This window comes from Martes martes, assembly GCF_963455335.1.
Source record: "Martes martes genome assembly, chromosome: 7".
In the NCBI taxonomy this organism is placed as follows: Eukaryota; Metazoa; Chordata; class Mammalia; order Carnivora; family Mustelidae; genus Martes; species Martes martes.
In genome coordinates, this window is record NC_137894.1 from 80,608,636 (window position 1) to 80,631,465 (window position 22,830).

The window sequence follows — 22,830 nt, forward strand, 5'->3', positions numbered from 1 at the left end:
CAACTGTGTTCATGAGAGATACTGGTCTGTACTTTTATTTTCTTAAAATATTTGGTCTGGATTTATAAGCTTTTACCATATGAAAAATTATACTATACTCAGCCTGAAATTGATGGACATTTTACTTTAGCCATTGTTTTAAGACTTAAAATAACTGGCCTGTTGAACTACCTACTGCTTCATATCAGGGACAGTATATTTTATGTCTTACATCACATGTATATTCTAATACACAGCCCATAGTAGGTGTTGTATTAAGGAATATTAAATCCTTGTTCAAATAAAAACACACCATAGTAGGGCTCCACATGTTCATATCTTTTCTGCATTTATGAAGTACACTTTTAATTAATTTCAGTAAGATATAGCTGCCTCATTTAGTGTTCATCTCATTTATGCATATTCTGTTACACATTTTGTTTTAGGCTTGGGGTACCACATCTAAGAAAATGACTCCCAGCTCTTTTTCTCACACCCCAGTGTTTTCCTGTATTGCCAACTGCCTATTGAACTTTTCTATTTAGATGTGATATCTTGGCATTTAAGATTAAAATTCAGTTTCTTTTTCCCAGTTATCTGGGCAAAGGTATTTCTTTATCTGACTCCTCTTTCACCCTTTGTGCCCACACACCATTAATTACTAAGGCTTGCCCTTTCTTAGCAGTATTTTTCTTCTGTCTGTTTTCCATTGTCACTACCACATCAAGATCTTTTAAAATCATATTTACACTGTTACTGCTTTACTGCTTCTAATCCAGTTGTCTCCCTACCCCCACATGTGTCTTCTACTTAAAAATACTGAGTGCTTAAAAGAAGGAAAAAAAAGAAATGAATCTATAGCCTAGGAATTAAGGCTTTTAAAATCCGAATTTTGGTTGCAAGAAACCAAATGCAAAAAATAACATTTAATTGAAAGGAAATTTATTTCTGGAAGCCAAGAGCATCTGTCCCCAGTGGACTAGAATCAAGGTAGTAGTATCATCTGTTTTTCTGTGTCCTTTTCTCTCTCCAGACTTACCTTGTCTGTTCATACATCCTACATTTTTATGTCTCAGTTTGAATTACATGCTGAGTCCCCAATTCCATATTCTCAGAGAATCTGATGAGTACATCATAAGCATACTGTAATGACAAGTTTGTTGATTTAGCATTTCCAAATAAATTATTTAATTTTTTAAATAACTGATTAATGTAGATTGTTTTATTTTGTCTAAATGCATATTGCATTGTGCAGTTTTCTTGAAATAGGATTTTGCCTTAATACTACTGTTTACCCATATACCTCCCCCTGTGGTGTTTACATTTCTGTCAAACAATAAGAATGTATTTTTAAGATTTTATTTCTCTCTTCCCCTCTCTCTTCCTATTTATTTTAGAGAGAAAGAGTGTGTGCAAGTAGGGGGAGGGGCAGAGGGAGAGAGAGAATGTCAAGCAAACTCTGTGCTGAGTGTGGAGCCCACTGCAAGGCTTGATACCATGACCCTGAGATCATGACCTGAGCTGAAACCACGAGTCCAGACGCTTAACCAACTGATCCACCCAGGCGCCCCACCAATGCATTTTTAATTGTGTAACATCTACCTTGAATAAGCTTATATACTACCACCAGTGCTTGATTTTTTTTTTTCCCCTACATGAGTGTTTGAATTTTTTTTTTTTGAGGTAAAAATCACGTAACATATAACTTAACCACTTTAAAGTGTACAACTCAGTAGCATTTAGTATATTCACAGTGTTGTATAAACATCACTTCTAATTAATTCCAAAAGATTTCATCACTCCTGAGGAAATCCTGTACCCATGAAGCATGCAGTTACTCCTTATATACATTTTGTTTGTCCATTCATCCAGTGATGGGTCTTTGGGTTATTTACATTTTGTGTCTCTTGTGAATAGTGCCTTTATGAAGATCTGTATGTAAGTATTTCTTCAAAAAGCTCCCGTCATGGAGCCCAGTGCGGGTCTGGATCTCACAACCCTAAGATCATGACCTGAACCCAAATCAAAAGCTAGACCCTCAACCTACTAAGTCATCTAGGCACCCCTTGGCCATTTTTTCTTCAGATATTTTCCTTTCCACCTAGGAAAGCCCTTGTGCATATGTTGGTAAACCTGATGGTGTCCCAGAAATCTCTTAGGTTTTGTTAATTTTTCTTCATTCTCTCAAACTAGATAATCTCAACCAGCCAGTCTTTTAAGTTCACTATTTCTTCTACCTGCTGATAAAATCTGCTCTTAAACCTCTCTGGTGATTTTTTTTTTTTTTTTTAGGATTGATTGATTAATTTGAGAGAGCACACATGTGAGTGGGAGGAGGGGCAGTGGAGAGAATCTTCAAGCAGACTCCCTGCTGAGTGCAGAGCCCAACTTAGGGATCACTACCATGACCCATGAGATCATGACCTGAGCCAAAACCAAGAGTTAGACACCCAACTGACTTACCCAGGTGCCCCTCTGTAGTGAATTTTTCATTTTCTTTATTCTGATTTTGAGATCCAGAGTTTCTCTTTAGTTCTTTTTATAATTTGTAATCTGTTTATTGATACTCACTATTGTGATCATTCTCCTTGTTCCTTTCAGTTCTTTGTTAATACTTTTTTTTAAACAGTTGATTTAAAGTTTTTGCATAGTGCAAAGACTGGGTTTTCTCATGGACAGTTTCTGTTTATTTCTCTTGTTTCTTGAGTGAACCATATTGTTTTGTTTCTTTTTGTCTCTTAATATGTTTTTGAAAACATATTTTGGGGTTTTCATTATTGTGGTATCTTTGGAAATTCTCTTTAGCAGGGTTTCTGTTGATGTTTATTTATGTTTGCTAGTTTGGTGACTTTTCTAAACTACTCTTATAAAGTGTGTATTCTTTGTCATTTCTGGCCACTGAAGTCTGTACTCCATTAGCTTAGTGGTTAGCTAGTGTTTTGACAGATTAAATACTTGATGTCATTGGAAAAAGTCCTTTCCAAGTCTTTGCAGATTGTATTGGGGCACTCCTTGAACACTTAACCCAAGCCATTTATCACTCTGCCTGAGCCTTTACTTCCAGGTTGAGCAGAGCCTGTGGTCAGCCTAGAAATGAAAGTTTCTAATCTTGTCAGGCTTTTTCTGAGGATGTATCTAGCCCTGAGCATGTATGTGGGCTTCTTGATTCCCCAGTATATGTAGGAGCGGGTTAAAAGCCATAATATGCCACTGTCTCCCTGGCCAACATCTTCCATCATAGGCTTTCCCTCCCATTGCTTGTCCTGACTGTTGTCCCTTGCTCCAAATTGTTACAGCCTATACTTCTGCCTTTATATGCCAGAGAAGCCACCTTAGCCCTGGGACACTTCATGTTGAGTGAAACACAAGCAAGCCCTTGTGCTTTTCCATCTGGGAGACAGGTGAAAACCCATCCCCACAGTTCTTTGAGAGCAAGATCTCTGTTCCTTCTGGCCCTTGAAACCTTTGCCCAGAGCACAGACTGCATTAGTATGGTCATGGCCAATCTGAAATGTAGGGGTATTTCAGTGGTAGATGGACAATTAAAAGCTGCTTTCTTCACCAAGCCTTTTAGTGGTTGTGGCTTTTTTTTTTTTTTTTTAAACTAGATTTCAGAGTTCTGCAAAAATTTATTCTGACACTTTGACCACACATTAGTTGCTTTTCTGGGGGAACCAAGCCCTGAAATTCCCATCTCCATCTCTTACTGATGCCATTCCTCATGGAGATATTTTCCTAATTTATGGGTTATCTACGCACCTTAATTTGTGATCTGTTTTATGATTTAGGATTATTTCAACCTTAAAGGTATACAGAAACAGTCTGTGAAACTCTTGTTTGATATCCTATATTAGTAATTCAAACAGACCATTTTGAGATACTAAGAACCTTGTACAGCACAAGGGTTAGGCACTTTTCTAATAAAAGAAAAAAGAGGATACTTGGTTAAAAGTTATCCTAAATTTCTAAATTTTTATATTTAGTTTTGGAGTGTTAGAATAGATTTCTAATGCCTTTATTATTTGGAGGCCCACAATAGCTACTTTGGGTGATTTAAGTCCAGGTGAAACTTTGATAGTTCACATCTAGGTAAGTGAGTTGGTATGTTTTTTGTTTTGTATTTATTTTACATCCTTTAGTTATTAGTGAATGGAAGGCAAGATTTTTAGCACATATGATTAAGTACCTTAAAATTTTCGTTTAGCGAGAAATATTAAATGCTCATCACTATGTCACTGGTTGTCAACCTCAGCATTATTGACATTTTGGGCCTTTATGAGAGGGACAGTCAAGGATATAATTTAATTTAGGTGCATTGCATTTAATGTTCATGTCTTTTTAAACCCCTTTAATTCAAAAGAATTTTTGAAATTATCATCAGACTTATAGCCACCAGTTTTAGTCTTCATTGATTTTTTAAATCTCTAGTATTTCTCCTGTGTTAATGGTTGACATCACCATACAGATGAACTCTTCCTTCTTCCTCAGTTTGAGTTTGTGTGGTATTTCCTCTTTACTAGATTTGAATTATGCTTTTTTGTTAGAAATACCACCAGGGTGATATGTCTTTTTAAGTACATCATCTGTTGAGACAAAATGTCAGTGTGTCCCAATATAGGTGATACTGATTTTGATTATTTGGCGCTGTATCTACCAGACTTCATCACTGAAGTTAAAACGTTATTAACTTTTTATTTATATTGATACGGATTCATTCATTCTTTACTATACTCAATGAGCTGTAATCCATTCATGTTTTTATGTATTTTGATAATTCAGATCATTGTAGCTTAGTCTCCTTCATGGCTTCTGTGTCCTTTGAAGATACGTCCCCATAATTCTTTAAGTACTTTCAGTTTTCTGGCACAGGATGTAACCAGCCAGGATTGGCTTGTGCTTTTCCTGATTCAACTTTGGAATCAGCCTTTGTTCCAGATTGCTCAGATTTGTTTTGGTGGAAAATGGTATTTAGAAACCAGTATTAGGGCTGCTTATGGACCATTTTAGCAAAAAAGCTAGGAAAGCTTAGAAATACATTTACGTATGTATCTGTACCTATTTCTGTAGCAGTGTGTTAAAAACCCTGATTTCTAATTTCCTTCTCCAACAGTAAGAATCCTTGCTCCTTTTGTTCTCCACATATTTACTCATTTGTTGAAGTCTGGATGTGCAAAAAGTATACATTACAGTCTAGATTTAAAACCTACTAAGCAGAGTTCCATAGGTGCTCGCAGTTTTAATTTTTAAGGTCCAGTTACATAGAGTGAAGTGCACCAAATTTAAGGGTACACTTAGATTGAGTTGAGATAAATGCATACCCCTGTTTGATCTACATACCTGTCAAGAGACAACATTTTCATCGTCCTTTATGTCTCTTCCAATTTGTTTTCCAACCACCCACAATAACCTCTTCTGATTCCCCTGTCCCCCACTTCTAGGTAAGTATTACCTGTTTTAGAACTTGATGTAAATGGAATCATACAAAATAAATTCTTTTGTGTATGGTTTCTTTCATTTATTACAGAATAATTCATGTTGATTATGTCAGTAAAATTTTGTAACATTTAAAAAATACAGCGTTAGCCCATGAAACTTTTGTCATTGGATTTTTGCTCCCTTTTACTAAATTCATGGATTTCTGAATATTACCTTTTTTCCTCCAGCATGAGATAACACTTTGTTCTTTCCTGTTTTTTCTTCGTAAACACTAAGGTAATTCTAATAACTAGGTGGGAAAGTAGAAGGAATTAATAATACATTATCCCATGCAAAAGCTGTGACATTGGTCAAGGAATATTTCAAATAATCTACTTTTTCATTCATTTTTTTTTGTTTTTGGTTTTTTTTTTTCTCTTTGTTTCTTGTTTTTTTGTTACTCCTGTGATCATAAGAGTACAGTGCCTTATCAAATTGAGTTTCTTTTAGAAGTGCTTTGAGGAACTTGATGGAACGTAGAAAATAGCTATAGACTTTTGGCCAGTGACATATAAATGTTAGATCTTTGTTACTGTCTACAAGTCCCTGAGGCTTTTCTTTTTTCTTTCTCCTCCCTCCTTCAGTATAATTTCTTCAAGTGTTTAGATTCTGTAATTTTAGTTGAGTTTTCAAGGTCATTCATTCATTTCTCTCTCATCTCCATTCTGGTTCTATTATTTCTTAGTTCTAAAATTTCCAGTTCTTTTTTATTTCTGGTTTTTTGCTAACTTACTATTTTTTATTTCTAGTGTGTTTATAATTGCTCGTTGAAATATTTAATGATAGCTGCTTTAAAATTCTTGTCAGTTCATTCCAAAACTGATGCCTTTGTGTTGGTGTCTGTTAAATTGTCTCTCCTTATTCATGTTGAAATTTTCTTTGTTTGTGGTATGATGAAGTTAGCTTTATTGTTTTTTCCCAGACATTTTGGAGATTATGCTACGAGATTTTGGATCTTCTGTTTTAGCAGGCCTCTTTTGACACTGCACCAGCAGGGAAGGAGAGCTGCTTCATTACTTCAAATTGGGGTTAGAAGTCCAGATGCCCTACTTGGTCTCCATGGGGCTCTACTGACACCGCCATGGTGGGGAGGGTAGTTTCCCTCTTACCTCAGGATCTTGTCTCCATTCACCCTTATTTGACATTCCAGGAAGGGGAAGACGAGGGGTCCCTTTCTTGCTGCTGGGCAGAAGTGGAATTCTAATCTCCCTGCTTGGTCACAACTGATGTCTTTGGCCAGAGAAGGGCAGTTACGATAAAAAAAAAAAAAGTTTTGTTTTACTTTCTGTTTGTTTATTGTTTGTTTTGTTTTGCTAAGTCTACACCTTTCACTGGAGAAAGCAGGTTTTTCTTGTTGTGGTTGGTTTTCTGTTACTTTCTTTTTTTTCTTTTTTTGCCTGTGCTTAGTGGTAGTTCTGGGTTGCAGGCTTCTGTTGCCCAGTCCAGTATAAGGCAAAAAGAAAACCCGGAGAACTCACTGTCCTATTGTTCTTCAAGTTCCAGGGCCATTAGTTAGCTCACCTTCTCTCTACCAGTCTTTTGACTTTCTGTTTATTGTGCTCAGGAATTTTAGCTGTATTTGGTGGAAGAAATAATGAGAAACTCGTCTTCTCATTTTGCATGGAACCTGGGTGTCCTAAATTATTAAACAGAAAAAATAGTCCATTGAGAATTTAAAAAGAGATGCTTAAAAAAATTTAATTCTTAACAGTAGTTTACCACCTTGTTTTTGTAAGTCACTAAGATGTACATAAGCTTAAGTATATTCTTTGTTGTAGATAAGTATGTATGTGTAAAAGCTTGTGTATTTCTTTATTCTTTTAGGATTATGTACTGAAGGACTCTACCGTGTTAGTGGGAACAAAACTGATCAAGACAATATTCAAAAGCAGTTTGATCAAGGTATGGTATATAAAATAAAATCATTTTTAAAATTATTTTCCTTATTGAAATTTCATGGTGGGAAGATTGAGTTTCTAAGGTTATGGGATTTTGAGGGGTAAGGATTTTGAAACAGGATCAGAAGTATGTGGGGCACCTGGGTGGCTCAGTCATTAAGTGTCTGCCTTCGGCTCAGGTCATGATCCCAGAGTCCTGGGATCAAGCCCCGCATCAGGCTCCCTGGTCAGTGGAAACCTGTTTCTGCCTCTCTCACTCCCCCTGCTTATGTTCCCTCTCTTGCTGTGTCTCTCTCTCTCAAATAAATAAATAAAATCTTTAAAAAAAAAAAAAGGATAAGAAGTATGTGATAGAATAAATACCATAGTCAGGAAATAGAAGAACTATAAAGATCCATTACCAGAATTAGAAAAGCAGTAAATTGACTTATGAGATACCAGCATCTTTGTATATCAGAGATAGTACTTATTTAAAGATGCAGTTGAAATTTTTTTTCATGCTATAGGGCCAGCTAGCCATTAGGAATAAAAGCAAAACAATTCTCTATTCAAAGCAAATTCTGTAAGAAATCAAAGTTTTAAATAGGAAAAATGAAAACAGCATTATGGAGAAAAAGGAGTGGATATTTTTATAATCTTAGAGTAGGGAAAGGCCTGAATTTGATATGAAGCCCAGAAAGCATAGACAAGATAATAAGTTGGACTACCTAAAAATGTGAAAATTCTATGTGAGATGATGGATAAAACATAAAATCAGGAGACAAACTATAAACTTGAAGAAGGTGTGGAATATTACCTAGGCTAGATTAAACAGTTCACATCAGAATAAAGTGACCAACCAAGTGTATGAAAATATGCTTTGTCTCTGATTTATAGATACAAAATTAAAACAAAAAGATTTGGTTTTGATTTATTATCTGTGAAAAAGATTGTTGAAAGAGTGTAGACAAGCAGGTATGTTGACTTTTGAGAAGCAATTTATGTGTATCTATTAAAATTCGTATTATCTTTGCTAGAGAAATTGCACTTAAAATATTTATGTTAACCAAAGTCTTAGTTTAAGCTTACCAAGATAGACTTGAAAGGTCATTCATTGCAGCATTGTCTGAAATTTTTTAAAAAGGGGGAGGGGGCCTGTCCAATGGGCTTATAAGTAGAATATTAGATACCCACGTAAAATGTAGATTTGTGTGTGTTTCCCTTGCTTTAAAAGTATATTGTATATATAGTACGTAATTTTGAAAAAATATTTTGTTGGATAAACTGGACTTTATAATATCAAATTTGTGCATTTTCACTTAACAATAATGAAGGAGCAGGTAGTGGTCTATACTAGGGCCTCTTGAATTAGATTTCCTGTTTTGTTTTCTGGTTCTGCCGCTTAACTGTCTTTGGGCCACAGGAAAGTTAATTTTTCTAAATCCTAACATTATCATAGTTAGAATGGGAGTGATTAGAGGAACTATGATGAATAATGAGATAATGAAGAGTTTTCTATACAGCCATATTAAATATTCTTCAGGTAGCTGTTGTTACAGAGAATGTAGCCTAAGAAAATAAGATTTATTATATAAAAGTGTTTATCATAGATCTGTAATGCTTTTAAATAAAATCCAAATGTTCAGTAGTAAAATATTATGTAAATTGTTAGATCTGGGAGAATATTTTGGGGTCATTAAAACTAGGGCAAAAGGCCAGTAATGGGTGAAGGATTATATATAGGTTTTTGGTACTGTTTTTTCAATTTTCAGTTATATTACAATTAAATGTTACCTAGCACACACAGAAAAGTTTTTAAAAGTTGCCTGTAAAATTTTAATAATCTTAGGTAATGCCTTAAAAATGAAATCCAGTATAAAATGTATTTATGATTTTTCTGGTTTTATTTTTTTAATGAGTAGAAAAGGGCTGAAAGGAAATATGCTAAAATAAAGTATAAACAGTGATTATCTCTAGGTGATGGGGTAATTTTTTTCTCTTGTTAGTCTGTGTTTATATATTTTCCATCATAAGTATTATCCATTGTACTTATAAAAGGAAAATATTGATTCTTTTAATAGCAAATTAACCTTATGATACACCTTTAGTATGTTCCATTCTTGTCTTTTAAGTCAGAATTTCACTGATGTGTTGAAATTAAAATATTTCATTTAAAAAATTAACATGAGCTAGAAGGTATAAACTCAGATTTATGTGCTTAATTCCTACCTTTTGTCTTTCAGTTTTCTTATTACCTTTTTAAATAGCTTACGTAAACAAAACATTTTAAAAGATAGATGTTAGTGAAAGCTAATGTTCTTCAACATACTTATAAGCCTAACGACGTTTTTTGTTGTAATAGAAAATGCTTCTTGCTTGGTTCTCTCTTCCCTTACGTCAGGCAAACTTATTAGAAGAGTGGGGGAGGGGTGAATCAGTCTGTAAAGAAACATGACTGATGAGAAGATTCTAAAATCTCTGGATCTACAAGTACCTGTTTAGCTTACTTCTAATATATTAAAAATTTATTTTATAAAAAAGAATTTATTTTATAAATTTAAATTTTTGTCTTGTAGATCATAATATCAGTCTAGTATCAATGGAAGTAACAGTAAATGCTGTAGCTGGAGCTCTTAAAGCTTTCTTTGCAGATCTGCCAGACCCTTTAATTCCATATTCTCTTCATCCAGAGTTACTGGAAGCAGCAAGTAAGTTATAAGCCTCCTTTTTTGGAGAGGGATGATGATGGCGGGTGTTATATATTATATATTGATTGCTATGTGTTAAAATCAGTCATGCACTAGAATGTGTAGCTAATAAAATGTTAACTTATAAGACTCTTTCTTAAATGTATTTTCCTCCAAGTAAACAAAATCAGAACCTGTGGGGGAGGGGGTTTTCCCCAGGAATATTTAATTTTAGCTGGTCTCTCAAGTGACTCAGTGCTTCTAGAAGTTTGAAGATCATTTTACTAGAAATTTGAGATTTGCATTTTTGATTCAAACTCAGAGGCTTTGTAAGAAAATTAAATGAACTCTTCAAAGGAATGTATCTATAATGTATTTCAGTAAAATTTTAACACATGTATGGTGTATACATATGTGTATTTAAATTTTTTAAAGTCAAATTAACTTTGGCCTCTTGTCTTCATTTTTTGAAAAAGATAGGAAAATAGGTACTTATTGTCTCTGTGTCTCTTAGACCCTGTCTGACTAGCTTTATTTGGAGAAAGGCTGTTGTAATAAATGATGAAGTATTTAGCAGGTTCTTTAGAATATTTTGTTTTTGTTTACCTATCCTAATGTGTTTCAGAAAGATTGTTCATTGCCTTTTACAATAAGCAAAGCAGAAAGCTTTATCAAATATTTCAAATGTGTGAGTTTCAACAGGTTTCTCTCTACTCTAATTTTACAGAAATCCCAGATAAAACAGAACGTCTTCATGCATTGAAAGAAATTGTTAAGAAGTTTCATCCTGTAAACTATGATGTATTCAGATATGTAATAACACATCTAAACAGGTATTTTTTATTTTTTGTTTTTGCAAATGCACTATAAATTTCAAACTTTAGACTTTATAAATATAAGAGAAAAGGCAAACTAAACATACAGTTCAGTTTTGTTTCTATTTTCTCTGGATTTTTAAAATAGATTTTTCACCAACTTGTTTAAAGAAAGGCATATGACTTTTTTAGTACATTTAATGATTGTGAATAGTATAATAGGTACATCTTCCTGTTTTTTTATTACTGTTATTTTTTAACACTTCTCTTCTGTAGATTCTTGGAAATTATAGGTATGAAATGACTCTTAACCAAATCAGCCTCATTTGAAGTTGGAAGAATTGAGGTTCCTAGTCAGTGATGTAATGGAAATTTCTTTCTTCTAAAACTAACTTACTTTCTGAGGGAACATGCTCAGAGGGAAATTGTATGCTCAGTGTCACATAGTAAGTGACACATCTTACAAGTAGAACCTAAGTCTTATTAAGACATTTCATTTGCTTTTTGTATCACATTGTGTTGCTTTTGAATATCTTGCCTGTTTTGTTTGGATATAGCCCACAAGGTGGTATTTCCTCCGAAACTTAAATTCATATTATAATCTACCCTGTTAACCTGAAGTGCAGGATACTAATCCTGTATTAAAAGCCTTAAATATGTTAAGCTTCAAGTTTATTCTTTTTTCTAAAATGATTCTACTCACAATGCCATTTCTTAAGTGAAAGACAATATTGTATAATAGCTTAAAGCTCCAACTGTTGAGTCAAACAGGCTTGGTTTTGAAACATTTTTATTAGTTCTTTGACCTTAGGCAGATTACTTACCTTGCATAAGTCTTCATTTTCTTAACTATAAAAATGAGAAAAATAACACCTCACAAAGTTGTTCTTGGGACTAAATAGAATTATTAGTATTTGTGCTAATTTTTTCAAAAGTCTATTCTTCATAATATTTTCTGTCAACACTTCAGTGAACTGAAGTTTGGGTTTTTTTGTTTGTTTGTTTGTTCTTAATAACATCAATGCTGTTTGTTTTTAATAACATCAATGTTAAATAAAACTCAAGTACATATCAGTTTGTACCTCTTAGAATATTAACCAATGTTTAAAGTTTTATTGTTGCAGTCAATGTAGTATAAAATTATTTTAACATTCCTGGTAATTGTTCTCTGAAGTCTCCCTCTTTGAGAAAATACCAGCATACTAGTATTAACATATAATTAGTAGAATATCATCTTTTGAAAATTACCATACAAGTGGTTCTTGATATAATAACAGATGTGTACATGGTCCTGTCAGAGACCTTACCCAATAAGGAGTGTAAGGATGATTTGTGAAGATATTATTGTCTGGCAAGATTAGAGTGCTGAAGTAAGAATTGGACTCTTCCTTTGATCTTGTCAGAATGATCTTTCTATAAATATCTCTTCCCATTGAATAACATCCTATATCCTAAAGAAAAAGCTATCTAAGTGGTCTGGTTCTAACTTCTTCAGTTACACCTTCTTTCCAGAAATTTCCCCCATGCACACATCAGGTAACTGTACTAAGCTAATAGCACTTAATCAAAAGTATCACTTTGCACCTGTCTGTCATTACATCTTAATGTGACTGCCTTGGTCCTCAAACCAGCAGCAGCAGCATCACCTTAGAACTTGTTGGGAATGCAAATTATTAGGTCTCCCCTCAGACGTAATGATCAGTCTGTGTTTTAACAAGCCTTCCAGGAGGTTCTGATACACACTTGAGAAACCACTGTTTTGACTGAATTACCTTTCCTTCCTACCATTTTATCAGTTGCCCTTCACTCTTAACTCACACATCAAACATTATCTCTTCAAAGAAGCCTTCCCTGGCCACCCTCATCTCTTATTTGGTACCTTTCTTTTATAATTTTTGACCCTGCAATTAGACCTGATGTCCATACTCAACTTTAAGGTTTTTTCTTTTTTTCAGAATCTATACTTGCCTGCTGCACAGAAACACCTGACTGGGCCCACTATATTTTAATAAAAAGTTAATTTTATTCCAAATATTCTAACTTTGTCTCAAATAGGAATAATTTTTACCATAGAACACATTTTTAAGACACATATTTTACCTCAGATGAGCAATTCTGTGGTTGGGGAGAGAGGATTCTTTGGTTTATATTTTAAAAATTTTGATGTGCAAACTTAATTATGAGATTTTTTTCACTATCTTGCGTTAGTGGGCTGTTTCTTTATGTGTGGAAAAGGAAGGTCAGATAAAAATACTAAGATTCTTTCCCAGTTTAATAATTTTGAGTTAAAAATTCAAGATTTGCCTCTTATGTTTGTTTATTACAGATAATGGTAGAAGTGCTTGCTCACATATTTAAAGAACTAGATGTAAATCTTAATAATGTATGATCATTTGTAAATTTTAAGGTGGAATGTATTTCTGTGAACTATTGTCTTTCAAATTAAATTTGTAGCAAGGTAAAAATATTTAATGATTAGAAAAATTCTTTTTTGCAATACTAGAAACTAATTTTTTTTTTTAAGTTAAAAAGCCTCTTGGAGCATTATAATAGAGTCATTTTTCTAGAGTTTGGTTTTTCCAAGGTTCAAAGGGATGGCATACCATACTTTGTCTCTCCATCTCTCATAATAGTCAAGGAATTTATATATGCAATTAGAATTTTCTGTTTCTCTTGCCAGAAACTCATTAAAATTTGTCACATGTTTTCTTTTACTCTGAGAAAAAGGTGGGGTTTTTTTCTCCCCACACAAATTAAGGAGGCTTCTGTAAGTATAAAACCCCTATGTACAACCTATTTTTAAAGACTATCTTTGGTTTTCATAAGGAATGGATTTTATTGCTGTCTCCTGATACTGGAATTTAGTTTAACATCTTAGAATATACAAGAAGAAAAATGGTTTAAATTTGAAGTTAGGATAAAAGATCTTAAAACTATATCATCTGAGATCTACAATACTTAAATTGTCATGAATTTTGATTGGTTTCTAACTGTTTTTTCCTGTCGTAATTTCAGGGTTAGTCAGCAAAATAAAATCAACCTAATGACGGCAGACAACTTATCCATCTGTTTTTGGCCAACATTGATGAGACCCGATTTTGAAAATCGAGAGTTTCTGTCTACCACTAAGATCCATCAATCTGTTGTTGAAACGTTCATTCAGCAGTGTCAGTTTTTCTTTTATAATGGAGAAATTGTAGAAACTGTGAACACTGTGGCTCCTCCACCACCTTCAAACCCAGGACAGTTGGTGGAACCAATGGTACCACTTCAGTTGCCACCACCCTTGCAACCTCAGCTGATTCAACCACAGTTACAGACAGATCCTCTTGGTATTATATAAGTAGGTATTGATTGCAGACAGCCTGAAATTGACAAAAAGCAAAACTAAGCATGCATGTTTCAGGGTTCAGTAGTATACTTGATTTTTCTTACAGGTAATTCACATTCAAAATGATGAAACATTTTCTCTTTGAACTGTATGGTATTCCTTATTCACTTACATTACAAATCTAAGACCATGGATAAGCATGACTGGAGAGGTTTAATTTTTATAAACAAAAATAGCTATAAAATACAAAGCTGCTGTTGCATGCAACCTTATTGCAATCAGTATATCATTCCTGTGGCATTTTCTGTCACATTATATTGTGAATAAAATTTTTCTATAGAAATTAAATGATTTAAAAACTCACATATATGAAACATTTAATGCTTTTCAGCCTGCTTTATGGCTGATTTTGTTATTTGATGTGTTAATTTGGGCAACTGAATTTACATTTTAGCAATCTGTGTAGATAACTAAAAGCCCAGTTAAGTATTTTATAATTTCAGGCTACTTACGCCATGCTTGGGATGTTGTTTGAAAGAAAGAAGAATACACTTAACATATTTCTGCTCCTTCATCTTCTAAGTAAACCTGTGGATAATTTGACGAGGGGTAAACAAAGATACTTCTTGTACACACATACCAAGGACATACTTGTGGCTAAAGTGAGTTGATAATGTTGTGCAAAGGATAGTTGTCACCAACTCATTTCTTTATGGTCCATAATGACATAAACATCTTGTATACTGTTAATTCTGTAAACAGATGCATGTTCAAAAGATCTATGATGGTCTTATAATCTTAATCTAATATATTTTAGATATTTTAATTTTTTCCCTCTTGGGAAATACATTTAGTATAGTGTAGAAAATACTTCATGACATTTTCATATAAGGGTTATATAACTTTTCGTACATAAACATGAAATTTGTTGTAGAAAATTCTTTAAACCAAACATTTTAATCTAGGACTTCAATTTAATCTGTTCCTTGAATCTATTTTTATGTGGCCCTTAAAAACATATCCAAAAATCCATTGCTAATATAGCAATAAAAATACTTTGGGTACTGACAACCTCTTTGAAGTGTGTATATATAAAATTGCAAACTTGTATTCATATTCTTTTCTGTGATATGTTGTACTAAAATCAAAATGCTTTTGCACCATTTTTTAAAACAGTTTTTCCTTTTGATGTTGGTATCAGATTTGCTGTAAATTACTGCTGCTTTAGGGGTTAAACATTTTGTTAGCGAAGATACAACCAGAACACTAAATTATGGATAAAAGTTTCAGAATAGGTGGCATAGGTAAATATTTTTAGACTTTATTCAGAATTCGTTTATTATCAAACCGTGCCATTTTTTTTCTGGGAAGGAAAAAAAATGGTGTGTTTTTCATTGTTCAATTACATTTTTCTGTAGGAAGAGGAAATTCTTTGGTCCATATTGTAAACCTCATTCATACTGCAATTTTAAGGTTGTCTTATGTGTATTATAGTAAATAGATGATTTTGAGATTCAAGGCTCCTAAGAGTTTGATTTGCTCATTTTTCCCTAAAATAAATACTGTCTTTCCCAACTGTTATGTCCTAGGTATTGTACTTCTAATTTCAACTTCAGAATCAAGATGTCAACATGAACCAGGCTGCTGTTGAAGTACATGTATATTATAAATTATCTTATTTGTGTTATACTCTTATGTGTTATTATCTTTTCTAAGAAAACAAAGTCCCTATTATTCCTATTGCAAAGCACACAGGAATTAAGAAAGTACAGTAATTTTTAAAGAGAAAAATCCGGTAAATGTAGTATTCTTAACTTGTTCTATATTACTTAATAACCTATTGTCTATATAGCTTTAATTTATAGCTGTCAGTTTAACATTGGCATGTCTGGCAAAGAAAATTAAACTTTAAGAGTTTTATAAACTGTTTCTAGGTTGCTAAAGAATTTATTTTTCTACTATATATGGTATAGACAAAGCTCAAAACTATGTACAGGAAAAAAAGCCTGACTATTTCTTTTAGAAGTAGGCTGAAAAAAGAATTTTCAGAACTGTTCTTGTCTTCAGTTCATTCGGTCATGACTTTGCTATTGTAATATGTGAATCCCAGTTTATTTAAGCTATTCTCTTTTATACTGTGTTAATTTAACTTTCATGTACATTTAGTACCATTTTTGTTATTAAAACTAGCATTTACCATATTCCACATTAACTACCTTACACCTTCCCCAAAACTTATCTCTGCTTTTCTATGCGTTCTATAATTGATTTGAAAACCTTCGTAGGGGTCATTTAAAATTCTGCATTTGGTTCAGTTAACCTGTAGGTTACAGTTAATTGAAAATTAAAGTACAGTTTAAAGCTCAGTCTGTTACACTGAATTGATTGCGTTTGTTTTTGCCAAGGGCTTAGATATGTTTTTAAATATTAGAAAAATAATTCTAAGAACAGAATAATATAATTAAACTTTTTTTCTGGTAAGTTACTGGAAGGTTTCACTGTTTAGGGACATACTGTATATGAGACTTAAAGGATGAAAAGAATATTAGGTAGTCTCATAATTATGGGTAAATATTAAGGCATTATATTTTACAATTTTAAATAAAATTCCATCTACACACATGTTGCCATTGTTTCATTTAAGCTTCAGTGCTTATAGTTACTATAATATTATACTTAACAGTGTCTAGATTAGCAGTATAAAGAAGCATAATGGTACTTCTTTTCAAATTTTTAGTAGATTATTGGAAGACAAATTCTATTCAACAGACACTAGGATATACGATTAATTTTAGAACAAAGTTCTAGGCATAATACATTTCCATTTGAAATGGTATTTGTTTAGTAGTGCTTTTTCCCCCTAAAATTTACTATATATATACTGTAGGTAACAGCAATCTAACTTAGCCAAAAAGCAGCTTTTATTTTCCATACTGTGTGTAAATAATGTGTAGACCTTTTTTTTTCTTTTGGTGATACTGGAATTTAATTTCTAATATCTCAGATACAAACAAAGGGAACAATTGGAATAAGAATTTAGGCCTTAGCGTCCATGGTGATTTTTAGTTTTTTTATATAGTAATGTGATGCTATTTGTCAACTGGATATAAATATATATATATATATAATTTTAAAAAGTCAGAAGTGCTTTGTTTCTTTGTTTATAATTAATGTAATTTTGTGCTTCACCCACAGGATGCTGCAGTAAATTAAATATCAGTGAGGCTTCTTCTGTGTAAAGAATGCTATGAATAAAACATTAAGAAGCTGTGTAATTTTAAGTTATAGTTGCCTCTAATTTTACCATTTCATTGGTAAAAAGTTTTTTGGGGGGGTGCATAAAATAGGAAAATACAAATAAATTTGTCAATATGATGAAAGTTTTATTAGGGAGGTATATTATTGAGTTTTTACTGTACCATGAGTGGAGATCCAAAGTTCATTTTGGATATATACATACTGATGGAGATTCACTTTTTAAGTGTTCAGGAAAAGATGGATTGCTCAGATTTCTGACTCAGCTGTTACATGGACCTGAATTTTGAGCTGTGGCTAGACATTCTTTTGAGCCACTGGAAATATTTTTTGAAGCCCATTCTAGTTTATTAGCAGAGCTGCTAACATTGAAGAATATACTTTTGTTTTCTCTTCATGGATTGTGAATAGTAAGACCAGTTTTGTGGATGTATGTTCTCAGATTCTATGGATCTGGTAAAGTTTGTTTGACTTTAGTCTTTGTGTTTGTCTTGAATTCAATCATTTTAATTAATTACTTCAATTTTTAGGCTGAACACTTTCTGATCTGGGTCAGTGCTTTATAGGTCTTGCTTAATTTGTATTGTATTTGAACTCTTGGAATTCTAAGCAGCCTTTTCAATTTATCAAATATCTGGAAATAAAATTTTCTAAGATTTATTTGGGGAAGGAATTACTCTTCAAAACTGATTTCTCATGGTAACGCTGTGTGTAGTTGAGCAAACTGTACAGGCATTAATATCTCATACCCAGCATCTAGCTATTAGATATCCAGGTACCATGATCTACTTAAAGTAGTTAAAATCTAATTGTTGAACTTTGGACAAAACATTCACTGTTAAAGTTGAACCTTATGATCCTTTGACCGTGATTCCATTTATTCCCCCCACCTCATATTAGTTTTATTTCTTTGTGAGTAGGTGGGTCTAGGTAGGGGGATCCATAGTTCTCATATCATTTAAATCTTAAAGTATTTAATACTAGTCTTACAGAAATCTTTCAGGCAATAGGAATGATTTTGAGAAGCTAATCAGTGATAGTCAAAGTTAAGATTTTTATTACTAAGTTAATATATAAAATTATAAGCCTTAAAATTAATACAGTGCTAGGAGTTCAGGTTTAGTCATTTTACTCTGATAGTCTAAGTCATTTTACTGATAGGCTAAGGTTTAGTCATTTTACTGATAGTCTAAGACTTGCAGTATATACACACTGAGTAATTGTCATGGAATTTGTGGAAATAACGTTTGTATATTCCCTCAATATAGATTTTCTATTCAATTTTATTTGCCTCACGTAAAAATTATGAACAATTTAATAATGGATCTCCTTTTCTGAAAGTTTACGTGATTTTTAGTTAAGATTCTATTAGTGTTGTGACCTATTTTTCCATATTTATTTCTATTCTGTATTAAATCTTACTTCAATACAGGTGATGTAGCTTAACAATTGACTATTTATTCATTGCTTCACTAAACCATCCAAGTTACTTGTAATTAGGTATCTGTACTCACAAGATCATTTTCTTGTGGCCTTGAAGGTTTTGTCCTAATCATTTAATGTGTTTTAAGTGCTTGCCAGTTTTTAAAAGATCTTACCCATTTTAAATTTGGAGCTCTCAGTTTTCTTTCTCTTTTCTCTAGATTTTTGGTATTTCATTTTATTCAAATAAATGTCTTTTTAGTTGTTCATTAAAGCCACCTTATATTTAATAACCTAAAATACGTAAGATTAGAAGCAATCTAATACTACCCTTGCTGTTATTATTTGTATAGGACTTAGGTTATTTTAAGTGTGTAGGTGAAAAGATTTTAAAAATAACAAAAACCCAAGCTGTCTGAAAGAACGTAACCTTTAGATACCCTCTCAAATTTACTTCTTGGAAATTTCATTTTCAGGTTTTTCATCTTTGTTGATGCTCAGAGGTATAATTGCTAAATGCTTTTGGTTTATAGAGAGAAACCATTATCAGGGATGACTTTTTCAAATACAAACTAAAATGCTCTATCCAGTTCTTTAGTTATAAAATGATGGTTATGGGGCACCAGTCTGGCTCAGTCAATGAAGCATGTGACTCTTGATCTTAGGGTTGTGAGTTCAAGCCCCACATTGGGTGTAGAAATTACTTAATAAAATCTTTTTTTTTTTTAATGGAAGTTGTAAGTTACTTAAAAAGTCCATTTGTAATAATTATTTTCATGGTGTAAATCAAGGTGAGCAAACTTTTTCTATCAAAGAGCAGATGGTAGGTATCTTAGTCTTAGCAGGCCATATGATCTCCATTCTATTGTTGTAGTGCTAAAAGAGCGATAAACAATATAGAAAAATAAAGGAACATGACTGTGTTCCAGTAAAACTGTGTCTAGAGAAAATATGCAGCAGACTGACTGAAATTGCCCCACAGACCAGATGATCCCTGGCATGGATTGTTAGTAAAATCCAATCTTCCAAGTTTCCAGTTATATGTAGTAATTTGTGATAGATTAACTCCAAATAATATAGGCTGAAGTAATATTTTACAGAGGGTGGTGATAATTGTCCTCTATTTTAGCACCGTTTATTCCCAAAGGGAATTATCTTTTTTAGTTGTAATAAAGTAAATGAGCTATGTGGAATAGTTCTTTAAAAGATCACAGTAAGTTATTGAAGAATTACATCCAGTGTTTAAGACTGGTAATATAATTGTGTATATCAGAATTAAGTTACTTCCACAGTTTTTCTTTTCTTTTCTTCTCTTCTTTTCTCCTTTCCTTTCCTTTCCTTTCCCTTTCTTTCTTTCCTTGCTCCCTCCCTTCCTCCCTCCCTTCCTTCCTTCCTTCCTTTTTTAAACTGAGGCTGTGAGCAGGGGAGGGGCAGAGGGAGAGAATTCCAAGCAGGTTCCATGCCCAGAGCAAAAGCAAAGCCCAATGCAAGGCTCAGCCCCATGACTCAAATTATGAGCCAAAACCAAGAGTTGGACGCTTAAGCAACTGAACCCAGGCATGCCCCGCCTTCTGTTCTTAAAGATGAAGTAACTTTTTTTTTAAAGATTTACTTATTTTTAGCTTGACGAGGGAGAAGAAGAGAATCTCAACCAGACTCCCCATTGAGCACAGAACCACAGGACTAAATCCTGAGATCATGACCTGAGCTGAAATCAAGAGCTAGATGCCTGACCACCTGAGCCACCCAGGTGCTCCTTACAGTAATATTTTTAGTGGTGGTAATTGCATCTCTACACACTATACATTAATCATGAGCATGCATTAAATACTTAAGTAGATTGTGATGTTACTGAAATATTTAATATTTTTAAACAGCTAGCCAGCAATGCCAAAATTATGTCCATAAGGGATCTGGAAGTATGTGACCACTATTTAATGGATGATCTTTTCAAAATGCAAGTTTCCGCTTCTGAATCTTTTTGCTATTTTTAATCTACTTAAATGCCATATGAGGTGTAAAAGATTCAGACAAATTCAAGCAAGTTCCTTCAACTAAGAATAACGTTAAAAGTTTTCAGAATGTGCTGGCTTTTGAGTATTCTTCTGTTTATAGCCATGGTTTCCAAGTTTCAGAATCACTAGTGGAAACTATTTAAGCTATCCGGAAGTCATCCAACTATACAAATCTCTGAGGTGCAAGAATAAGAGATTTATTCCCAGTTACGTGCTTACATGTATTCCATCTGGGGAAGATTAAATGGAATTTCTGGAAGAAAAAGTTCGTATGAGAACGGTTCATTACATAGAAAAAGCCTTGGCATTCAAATTTAAACTTAACTTTGTGTCAATATGTAGACTTAATAGTTAGCAGTTTTATGACTGTAAGTTGTCATAAACTAGTCAAAACTGAGTATTTTAATGGCAAGATCTGGGCATATTATTAAGGAAGCTTTTACTGTTACTACTTAGAAAATTCAACTGTTTAGTCTTCTCCCTCCTTAACTCTTTGTGAATTAAAAGGTTCTGTCCGGGGTGCCTGGGTGGCTCAGTTGGTTATGCTACTGCCGTCAGCTCGGGTCATGATCCCAGGGTGCTGGGATCGAGCCCCGCATCAGGCTCCCTGCTCTTTGGGGAGCCTACTTCTCTCCCTCTGCCTGCTACGCCCCCTACTTGTGCTCGCTCTCTCAAATAAGTAAATCTTAAAAAAAAAAAAAAAAAAAAAAAAAAGTTCCATCAAAGAGGAAACTGATAATCAAAGGAATTGGAGGATACGGAGTGATTTGCATTGCAGAATGTGTGTGTGTGTGTGTGTGTGTGTGTGTGTGTGTGTTTTAAGATTTCTTATTTGACAGCAGGAGAGGGAACACAAACAGGGGGAATGGGAGAGGGAAAAGCAGGCCTCCCAATGGGCAGGGAGCCTAATGCGTTGCTTGATCCCAGGACTCGGGTCAAGACCTAGTCAAAGGCAGACGCTTAGCAACTAAAGCCACCTAGGCACCCCAGAATGTATTCATTATTGTAAATTTATACATTCTGAGTTTTCCAAAGTCACAATTTTAATTTTTCTACCACTTTTAATTATTTGTCTTAGAAAAAAACACTGTAGAGTTTCAGTTTTTCACATGAGAGGATTTAGCTCACTTCAGGTCAACAACATACCATCTATTAAGCAGGATAATTTTCAAAAATCATACTTCAAAGGTGTGTGATGTGGAAGGAGAGTGTACACGACTCAATCCCATAAAGGGGAGAATTATTCAGAGGTTAGTGGAAGATCACAAACTCTTACACTCTAGTTTACTTTGTGGAAGCTGGGCTTAGTCTGGGCATCAGGATTTGGCCCAGGTAAAGGGCCATGTTAGGGAGAGAAACCAGCTGTGCTTTTACTGATTGCATAGAATGGGAGTGACAAAATTGGAAGGTTTGAAAGCCTTTAAAGAATAGCCAGTTTTTCTACCAAGGTTTTTGTTAAATGTGAAATTTGGGCTAAAAAGCTAAGCTGAAAAATTCTGAAAGGTAAAACTGTATCCCTTGCAGTCTTTAAAGGCTGAGGAAACAAAAGTCCATCCGGCTTCTCAACCAAAAACTTCTCTAGGCTTATACTCTAGACATAGGGATGAGTTTGGGCTAAATCTAACCAAAAGTCTGCCTAACAAAGCAAAGGGGAACTCTTTTTCAAGACGAATTAACAGTCTTGGAGCCTCTACATTTCTTTTATACACAATATCCCGCATACAGTTCAAAGATTACTAGGTATGTGAAGCAACAAAATTATATGACAAACGAGGGGAAAGAAATGTACGATTGTATCCAAATTAGATTGTGTTGAACTATGACTTTTTAAATAATTGTTATTTAAAGTGAAAGAAAATAGGGTTGACATGAAATAGTGAAATTTTTCATCAAGGAATGACTTTTGTTTGAAAGAACCTCTAGAACTCAAAAGTCAAGAACTTCCTAGATCAGGGACCCCTGGGTGGCTCAGTC

General features: G+C 33.6%; 1 protein-coding gene across 1 annotated transcript in view; it reads left to right on the top strand.

Moving 5' to 3' along the window:
• Positions 1–16,784, top strand: part of ARHGAP5 (Rho GTPase activating protein 5) — a 72,922-nt gene extending 56,138 nt beyond the window's left edge. The window contains exons 4-7 of the mRNA XM_080807724.1: positions 7,279–7,356; positions 9,908–10,039; positions 10,746–10,851; positions 13,849–16,784. Of these exons, the coding sequence (XP_080663850.1) occupies positions 7,279–7,356; positions 9,908–10,039; positions 10,746–10,851; positions 13,849–14,176 (644 nt within the window). The 3' untranslated portion in view covers positions 14,177–16,784. The remainder of the gene's footprint in view (positions 1–7,278; positions 7,357–9,907; positions 10,040–10,745; positions 10,852–13,848) is intronic.
• The last annotated feature ends 6,046 nt before the right edge of the window (positions 16,785–22,830 follow it).